At 38.4% G+C, this 10,325-nt stretch overlaps 1 protein-coding gene across 1 annotated transcript in view; it reads left to right on the forward strand.

Annotated features, from left to right (window-relative positions):
• The window catches only part of xpr1a (xenotropic and polytropic retrovirus receptor 1a), a 68,737-nt gene extending 60,525 nt beyond the window's left edge, over nucleotides 1–8,212 (forward strand). Inside the window, exons 13-16 of the mRNA XM_067513408.1 lie at nucleotides 2,893–3,059; nucleotides 3,138–3,277; nucleotides 3,809–4,033; nucleotides 4,466–8,212. Coding sequence (XP_067369509.1) covers nucleotides 2,893–3,059; nucleotides 3,138–3,277; nucleotides 3,809–4,033; nucleotides 4,466–4,523 — 590 coding nt within the window. The 3' untranslated portion in view covers nucleotides 4,524–8,212. The remainder of the gene's footprint in view (nucleotides 1–2,892; nucleotides 3,060–3,137; nucleotides 3,278–3,808; nucleotides 4,034–4,465) is intronic.
• The last annotated feature ends 2,113 nt before the right edge of the window (nucleotides 8,213–10,325 follow it).

Genomic DNA, 10,325 nt, shown 5'->3' on the forward strand with positions numbered 1-10,325 from the left:
AATGTAGAGTAGCTTGAGATGTATTGCAGTTTTAGATGCAGAAGAGTTGCAGACCTAATGCTGATTAAAGCCCATGGGATTGATCTTATTCAAGGAGGATGTTTTATTGTAAGCAAGACGAGCACAAGCCTCTGACACAAAAAGAAATGTTGTTTCAAAGGGGAAATCACAGAATGCACCTGGTAATTCACAAATGAATGCATTGTGAAAGAGGAAAAATGCAGAGCTGTTTGTCAAGTTTGACTGTCTGAGGGTTTTAAAGATTCCCCTCCACCTCCCTCTGGCATTAATATAAAAAACTCCAGCTAAAACAACCCTGACCAAAGCAGACCATTAGTCCTGCTGGTCTCTGTGAGAGATTGACTGTGGTGCAAATGGGTGGATATGGAATTGTCAAACTGCAGTGAAGGATGGCTAAATTTAGAGCTGATTGATCAAAGGGGGGGGGGTTAAAAATAAAAGATTAGATGGAGAGAGGAAAGATGTAATGGAGAAATCAAAAAAAAAAATACAGGACAGGGGGGTTAGGAAGATAAACATGAAAGACACGGTGAAACTCAGCTCTTAGTAAGACCTCGCTGCCTGAACTCTAGTTCACCCTTGCTAAGGCCAGACAGACACCTGCTGCAGCTAATATATTCACATCTGGAGCCATTACTGAGAGTTAACCTTCAGTGATGAAGGGGCATTGTGCTTGCAAGTAAACAACGCAGTGGCTGGAGGACGTGTTTAGATCCTTTATTGTTCAGATAATATTGATGCACCAGTGCATATATGTGTTTTACTGCAGTAGCTGGTTTGGAGTTTTATTGACTTTATTACACAGAATTGGGCAGTTTACTCCAGGGTTTGGCGTGAGATAATTCTCAGGGTGATCTGAGATAAACAACACGTTCTGCTGCACATATTTATTTTATTACATTTTTAATACGTATTTTCTACTGTTGCCTTTTGGACCTCAGAGAGTCACTAAAATTAAACTGAAGTGTAAAGGGAAAAATATTCTTTGCATAGTTGCTGATGAGTGACATCCAAACATTTTTTTCAATGATGGATTGGGATATCATGACAATAGATGAGAAATATTTTGTAATACTAGGGACTGATTGTTCTTGCTTTAAACGTGTTCCCATCAGTAGAAATAGACATAAAATGAGCCTGCTGAAGTGCTCTATCTTTAATAGGGTTTAACCACTTGGGTGTCAGTGGAAAAAATAGCAACTGTGTGCGTGTGTGCTTGTTTGTTTGAATGACCTGTTATGAGTAATTGTCTGTGTGACAAGAGACAGTGACCATAGTTACCCTCTGCTGAACATCCATTTAATGTCCATCCCGCTATGCTTAACCTATTAATGACTCAGTGTGTAACCAACCATAGTAGACAAAACCAAATTACCCTTAACAGAAAGGGTAGGGTTAAATACTTCAGCTCCTCACAAGCTGAGGAAATCCCATCACTTGAAATCCTCCAGTAAAAAGTCAATTGTCCAGGACCAAGTAACTAATCTATGGCTGGGAAATCTCAGTGTGGCCATGGGGGCTGCTTCCATCCCATTGCTCAAATGAAGAAGCAATAGGTACAATGGACGTTAACATGGACGTGGCAGTTAACACAGCAGCTCAGCAGTTACTCTCTGTTACGTCCCTGTGTTGCTCCCCAGCGTCTCGTTGGCTTGTTGCAGGAAAGCAGTGACTATGACAAATGGCAGTAAGCCTGGTCTCTGTCTGGTAGCTGCTGTCTGTGTCTCTGAGTCACTGTTGGTCCACTGGGTGCTTATCACCCGCTGAGAAACAAGCACATCACAACCACTGTGATCCTGCATCGACACACAGACACTGCTCATCTTAACTATGTTGACAGCGAACACCTGTAACGAATTATCTGCAAATTATTGTCATCATTGCTGCCAACATTCATTTAGCACAGAATACAGTTGTGTTGTTGGATTTAAAAATTATAAAAGTGGATTTATTTACTTTAGGAAAGCATTACAATTTCCTTAGTCGACAAAGAATAGTCTTTTTATTTGGAGCTAAAAATTGCACACTTTCTTCTCTACTTCCTTCTGCAGCATTCAGACTCCAAGAGGATTAAATTTTTTATGAATTCTATGTAACTAAAGACCGAATCAGTCTGTCAAAACAAAATACAGTGATATATTTAGCTATTATTATGTCCATTGTTTTGGTATTTATCAGGAAGAAAAGACACATTCTGTTGGTCCATCTGCTCTGTTTATGTAATTTTTTTACATATTTGTGAATTTGATATCTTTGAGTTTTATATTGTTGGTCAGACAAAATAAGAGGTTTAAAGACATGAACTCTATTTAATCTATTTATTTAAAAGAGTGATAATTGATAGTTGGCAGATGATTACCAATATAAATGTTTTATATGTTATTAATAATGTGGTTTAGTTGCAGCCCAAGAGCCAGAAAACATGTCTACTGTACTGGACTGGACACCTATTGGATTAAAATCTGAAGAGATTTAATCTAAAATAAAATTCTGACTATGAGTTAGTGCTTTAACTGTTTCCCCAAGGCTCTTATTGCCGCTGCTCTCAAAGTGAACAAGCAACACCAATGTGTGTAGGTCTGATGTTTCACACAGTCTCTCACATTCATTTGGTGGGAGGCATTATGATGTGTGTGGGGGCCTGAGGGAAAGTGGGAATTGAGCTGTAATATCTGCCATGACACATCTTAAATCAAGCTTTATTGGTTGTTTCATGACTGGAGCGCTCCCTCTAGTGGCTAATGTGTTAACGGAACGCTGCACCGATGACTTCAGTGAGGTGGAGTTTTTTTTATCACTGAGTACTTGTTGGGTCACTTACGAACTTGACTCGGTCGCCTGGCATCAGCTGTGTTTATGTGCTTATCGCAGAACAAGGGCATACGGACGCCGACGTGTTCTTCTACCTTCTCATCGTGTTCTCGATCATCAGCTCCCTATATACACTGGTCTGGGATCTGCGCATGGACTGGGGTCTCTTTGACCGCGGAGCTGGAGAAAACATCTTCCTCAGAGAAGAAATTGTTTACCCACACAAGGTAGAGACTGATTTTATACACAAACACATCCACACACTCGCATACCATGGTTTCTAATCCTGTCTCCTCTGTGTCTAGGCCTACTACTACTGTGCCATTATAGAAGACGTAATCCTGCGTTTTGCCTGGACAATCCAGATTTCTCTGACTACAGTGACCAAGATCCACTCTGTGGGGGACATCATAGTCACTGTGCTGGCTCCTCTCGAGGTCTTCAGGTGGGACGCAACAACATGCCGACTTTTAGTTACATAATGAATTTCTATGAAGTAAATCCGTTTAAAAAGCTGCTTCATAAATGAACACATATCCGGCTTTCAAAGCTTAGTGGCTTAAAAAAAAGATTCAAGCACTTTCTGCAATTTTGTTCAGTTTAAATTAAACCTGTGTACAGAGATTTAAGACTGAGATAATCAGTTTCAAGACTTCTATATAAAATGCTATTAATGAACGACTAATTATAGTTGCTATAAACGTCAGGCTATGGTAGGTATGTTTTAAATAGTCTTTGAAAACATTCAGCTGTTTTCTGATCATAGTGTACAGTGCCTTGCCTCATGTCAGAGGATCTGAGAGGTCATAGACTGAAATCATGTTACACAAAGAAGCTGATAAGACCACGAAGTACTAAGTAAACAATGATGGACACATACTGTACACTTCTAGACACTACGCCGCACCCCAACCAATCCCATACATTGTGATTTCTATTCCAAATTTGCTCCATTTATCACTCCGGCTCTCTGCAGGCGTTTTGTGTGGAACTTCTTCCGTCTGGAGAATGAGCATCTGAACAACTGTGGTGAGTTCCGTGCGGTAAGAGACATCTCTGTGGCTCCGCTCAACGCTGATGACCAGACACTGCTGGAGCAGATGATGGATCAGGAGGATGGCGTCCGGAATCGCTCGGGCAAGAAGACCTGGAAGAGGTCCTACAGTCTGTCACTCCGACGCCCTCTGCTGTCCTCTTCACAGTAAGGAAAAAATCCCTCTCACAGCATCATTATAGTTTGGGTTAAAATGAGTAATGTTAACCTGAAGGAAATGTTATCGTCTCAATTCTCTTGAAAAAGTGGGTGCCTCTACTTTCTTTTGAATTGTCTAGATACGACTAGATAGAAGATATCAAGAATGCCAATATTTCGAGGCTTTTGTTTTTTGACAATAACTTTTTAATAAGGACTCAATGTCTGACTTTAATGGAAAGACCCTGAATGAAGGAAATATATTACAAACAACCTAAAAAGGCACGTCACTGATGTTGTTCATGATTTAATGCATTTAAATGATTTAATATTAATGTGGGTATATACTACTACTCTCCTTTAATGTGGGTATATAAAATTATCATATTACATATTTGTCCAGTTTTCTTGACGTGTCTGAACCCTTTTTTTTTTTTTTAGATTGAAAAAGGACACAAAGGTGCTAATTGAAGACACGGATGATGACGCCTTCAGCTGAGTCCACAACGAAAGCACATACACACATACTATACTTATAAAGACCCCCACCCCTTCCCACTTATAGTTGTATGTGTAGTATCTTTACCTTTAAATTAGTGAGGACTGTCAGTCTGATCTCACCTTGGAGAACTTACCTCATTTTAATTTTCTTATCAATACATTTGGTCTTTCTAAGTATAGAAGTACATGCTGTAACACACACACACACACACACACAGATACCTGCTGAAGCACAAACATAAAGTAAGACCACTACGGTTGAGGAGGAAGCTGATGCTACACAGATGGACAACATGACTGGAAACAGGCCCCACTGTCCTGGGATTATCCTCTTATGTTTTTAACAGGCTTTTCTAATATGTCTTGATTTCTTTAAGAGATTTCTTTAGACTTGTCTTTACTTATTCTGGATTTATTTAGAAGAAGCTGCATAGATCACAGGCTCCAGACGACTGTTTACTGTTTACACACATTTTTAAGTCTACTAGGATCAACAGGGAGAACAAGCCAATATAAAGACTAATATTAATCCGTAAAAGCCTGAGAAAGGACTCAACACACATCGCAGCATATCAGAACTAATCAACTGGTTTCAACTTGTTGATTGTTTTTATACTCAATCTTTACTTTTTTCTGTTTTTGTTCCAGTTGAGTTGTAACAAATGTCTGTGTGCAATCACAACCCTGGAGGCACTTGCAGGAAAAGTGCATTTAACATCAAATCAAGAAAAAAAAAAACGTGGATGTTTTGATTCAAACGTTTCTATTCTGTGAAGTTACTTTGTAATATATTTAATATATTTTGATGTGCATTATTACTCAGTTGTAGTTGCTCAGTATGTCTACATATGTTGTTTATACTAGTGAGGCTAGTGTGAGCATCCACACAATGATTGTTAATGTATTTTATAATATTTAAAATGTTTCTCCTGTTTAGACTTGTGCCACATTTTTAATAAGCTCATAGTTAGACTTCAATTTATCCCCAACCTCAAATTAGTGCAACAGTACATCACAATTTGTTTCATGTTATCATATAGTGACCTGTTAGCTACATTGTGCATGTTGCTATTAACGACCAAAATTTTGTTTTTATGAAGGTGTCTGTCAAACCTGCCCAAGAAAGTTGAAGGTAACCAAAAATTTATGGTAATTTCATGTTATTAGGTTTTATTTTATCAGGCAGCATCTGTCCTGCTTGAAATCCTGTAATAAATAGCATTATTGTCTGAGTGTATATGCCAATTATTGTCAAACGGGAAGCAAGACTGGGATTAACATGGAGCATTTTTTAAACCGATCGAATTTGATTCATGAAAGTACAATAAATTGAAGCCAAAATTCAAGATTCATGTCAGAAAGATTTATTGAGATAGCAGGACAATGTGATTTAAAGATTTGCAAGATTTTTGAGCATTTACTTTTTTTGTGCATAGAAGTTTCACCAGAAACTCAGGAGAAACATTTAAGAAGGGAAAATGCACTTTATTTAATAATAGATAATTTTACTGCAGTGAAATTCCAATTTTTTGTTTACATTTATTTGTATCATACATAAATTTATTTGTATCATAAATGTAGTTTTTTTAGGGAATGACAAACTGTTTGACAGTCACTGGCACAACCAGTGCATTTTAAACACATGGTCACGTGGTAACCAGGTAGACTCACTGCTACATGATTTGGGTCACGGAAAAGTTTAGTGTTGCCAGACTGGGCACTTTTCAAGCTGATCTATGTTTTGTGTAGGTAAACTGCTTTTGGGTGACCTGTGATAATTGGAGCTACTTATTTTTGTAGAACTTCATTGTTTTGTTTTTTGTTTTTGTTTTTTTTGATTCACCTAATTTCTAAGGAAAAGATGGATAAATAAAATTCCATCTATCATTAGCATGAAAAAGCCTATTCAACATTAAATATTTATTAAATATACCCCTGACATGTTCAACAGCTCCAGTCCAACTCCTGGCCCCCAAATGAGTTAAATTAGGTTTCACTGTCACTGGATTCATTGTTTTGATTACTTGACGCTAATTGTTTGGGAGGTCAAAATGTAAATCGATCAAGTAGGAGAAGTGTAATGTATATGTGACATCTATTGCTAGTCACTCTTACTCTGAAGCCACCAATTGATGCGTAATAAGTTGTTGGTTAAAAATGTAAGTGAGTTGCTGCTGCTGTTAAATGGCCCCTGGTTTTCAGAGAAATTATGGTAACTTTAATACTGGTGTGTGTTTCACTTTCTCTTCCTGTTTCACTGTTTCTTCTCTGCTGTTTCTCCCTGTGGCTACACTGTGTCTCCAGCAATCAGCTGTAAAGACAAAAACCCAGAGAGCTACTAGACAAAAGTTTTACAAAGTTTTAACAGTTGTTTCTTGTACTTTTTCCCCGTAGCAACACTGAAACGCTTCCGTCTGCAGTGAGCTAAATATTCACCTGTGTCAGTTTAGGTTTAAAAGTTGGGTTCCATTCAATACAAATGTTGGACACGTCATAACTGCTAGTGTGAAACATGACAGACACACACACACACACACACACACACACACACACACACAAACACACACTCGCACAGACCTGACACACAGCAAGTAGTTTTGTAAAAAGGCTCTGTTGTCTTGCCTGCATGTTTTACATTGTACATAGATCTTAATTTATTTGACATGATGTGTATATTAGCAATCATTGAATGCACTGTGACAATGATTGATTTCATACGTTGCCATTTTAGCTCCGAGACAGGCAGTATTCTGTAGGTGATGAGGAGCTTTCTCTTGATTGTTCACAATCCTGCACTTTTTTGTGTGTAAATTTGTTGGAAATGTGTTTGTATAAAAACAGGGAAAAAATCATGATTGGTTGTATCGTGTCAGTGATTCCTTCATATTTGAAAGCCCTGTCATCTCCTGGGGGTGGGGATTTACATTCAGGGCTTGTGGAGGAGGCTTAGGGCCTGTTCCTGTGTCTTGAAGCTGTGTAACCATTTGTACATTTGTTAATGTGCATGAAAATATAGTGGATGTTACATCTGTTGTTGTAAACTGCCCTGCAGACAGAAGTCACACTGTAGCAGGGCACAGGAACAACCTCAGTCCAGAGAGGACCCACACCATAACTGAGTCGACTTCAGAAGGAGATCTAGGATGTTTTTTGCTTGCCGAAAGCATTTAATGTGCCTCTCTGTGAGAAAACAAACGTTTTAGTGACCAGAGTCACAGATGTATCAAATGTGCAACTTGATGCAAAAAGCAAAAACAGGGTTATTTTGTATTGTGTGTTCGATGGTGATAAGCCCTGACATCCCATTTTAAAATTTAGCTTTCACTGCTCACCAAAACCCCCATAATGTTAAAGTGCTTGATATGTGTGCATCCTTCCTCTTGATGTTGTTTCTCTCTAGCTGAATGTGATAGCACCTGTAGTTTTGTAGATGGATGCTCTACTTTGATAAGATACAAAAAAAGTTAATAGAATAAATCTGTTGTGGCTTAATGTGATTCAAGACCTAAAGAAAGGAAAATGTCTTGCAGTCTGAACCATCGTTCCCAAATCCCTTTTACAGAGTAGTTTGTACATTGTGTATAACGCTGTTCTATGATGGTTTTCCTGATGGTATTTGTATTTCTGTATACAGTTGGTGATCCTGTCATATCTGGGTTTTATAAACCACTGTTATTTTTAAAACTCGCTCTGTCTCTTGACTCTTTTCTTATCAACATTTTAACTGTTGCCATCTGCACTGACCTGAAGCTTTGTCACAATCTGACCTGGTTTTAGTGGATGTTTCTGTCCTTCCTGTTGAGGTTTTGCTGAGTGTGAAACTTCCCCTTTAGTGTGGCTTTGATGCATTTCTGTGAATATTAGTACAGATGAACTTAAAAGCCTAGACCTATTTCTGCTGTGATGGTGTTTGTTTTCTCGTGCACTGTAGGATTGCTTTTGGGTTCACCGTGTTAAAGCTGTTTTTAATACATGGTCGTACAAGACTAGTAAGGATGAAATAGCCTTGACATATTTTATTACTTCACTGAAAAGTATAGCAGTAATTTCCAATGATACTAAATTACCAGTAGAATAGTTGATAGATGGATTTACCTACTGAAAATTGTATATTAATTTGTTCCTTTACAGTTTTAGCTAAAATATTCACTCAACATTACCATCTATCACATCCATCCATCATCTGTACACACTAATTTTTTCAGGGTCATGGGGGCGCTGGAGTCTATCCTGACAGTGTTTACAATGCAGAAACACACTCACTGCTGGAATGGACAATATATTTACTCATTCCAAAAGTTGTGATTCATGTCTTTATAACAAAAGTTCCACATGCTCCAAATCAGCATTTTCTAGCACATATGCAGTATATTGCCCATGTAAGTCACTGGTGGAATTATCTCGACTTGCATCTGTTTGTACTATATTTATAATGATCATGATTTGTCAAATGAAAGAATGTCACCCTGTACTTAAGTTTTGAAAATGTTTTGGACAATTGAGCTCTTTGGCACAGGTAAGCAAGCTAATCCAGACTACTAGCTGAGTAAAGAAAATTCTGTGTTGCTTTGAGCATCTGTGGTGATTGGACAGTATGATTCATTTTGAAAATGACTGAAATTTTTAACCATGTGCTGTATACACTTACTTTTAAGTAGACTAGAAGTGAGCAGCAGAGTTGGTTAGTGGTGCCACCTCACAGATAGAAGGTCCACACATCAAAACACCCTGCTAGTTGTGGCCTTTCTGCAAGTTTGCACGTTCTCCCTTTGCTTGTGTGGGTTTTATCCTACAGTCCAAAGACATGGATGATAGGTTAATTGGGAACTCTTTATGTCCTCTTCTGTTGGCCCTGACATAGACTGGTGTGTGGACATAGTGTGTGACCTGCGTCCTGCCCAATGACAGCTGGGATAGGCTCCATACCTCCGTGATCCTCAACAGGATAACGCAGTAAGGTATTACAGATAGTGGACAGTTGTGCAGCTTGGTGGGGAGATGCAGAGTTGAAAGTCCTGGCAAGACCGACAGCTACATCCAAAATAAGGTTGAAGAACTCATCTAAAGCTACTGGAAGCTTTAAGGGATTTGATGTTTTACTTCCCCATCATTCCTGGTTGACAGACTGAGTCTGACACTGCTCTGGTCACTGTGCCAACTTGCATAAATGAATCATCCTGAAAAGCCTGAAAATCTCACTTCTTGGCAAACAGGAAGCCCCCCAAAAAAGAGGGGGGAAACATTGCAGCCGTCCAATAAACCTTCATAGTTAAAAATGACAAACTCTTCCCTATTTTAGAAGAAATATAGGTGGCAGATTCTGAAAGTTCAAAAGGCAGCTAACAAAACAATCAATATCAAGTCTTAGTACCAGTTTCAGAGCGTTTAGCTATGTGACTCCATCTTCCTAAGCAGATGGGAGTAAAATCTAAATATAATCCTCTCAATGCTATGGAAACATAGATGGGAAGTCCTTAAAAGGGCTAAAAGAAATAATTTTCATGTTATATTTATGTCTTTTAAAAAGTGAATCCAACCATACAAGAATTCTCATGGGTATCTGTATCATAGGCAAATAAAGTAGTGGCAGAAATTTAATCTGCTCAACTGAATTTCTTCTATTACTCAGTTAATGTCTTTACTAATGTTTCAGTTAATTTGTATCAGTGATATGGTCATTTAATGTTTTGAGCTTCGCATGTTGCATGTCAAGTCATTTCGGTCCAGGAAGTTACAACCGGTGAGATGTCTATTTAAACTTCTGTCAAACCAACAAACAACCAACCTGCCAGTCGACATC

The sequence above is a fragment of the Channa argus genome, chromosome 8, assembly GCF_033026475.1.
Source record: "Channa argus isolate prfri chromosome 8, Channa argus male v1.0, whole genome shotgun sequence".
NCBI lineage: Eukaryota > Metazoa > Chordata > Actinopteri > Anabantiformes > Channidae > Channa > Channa argus.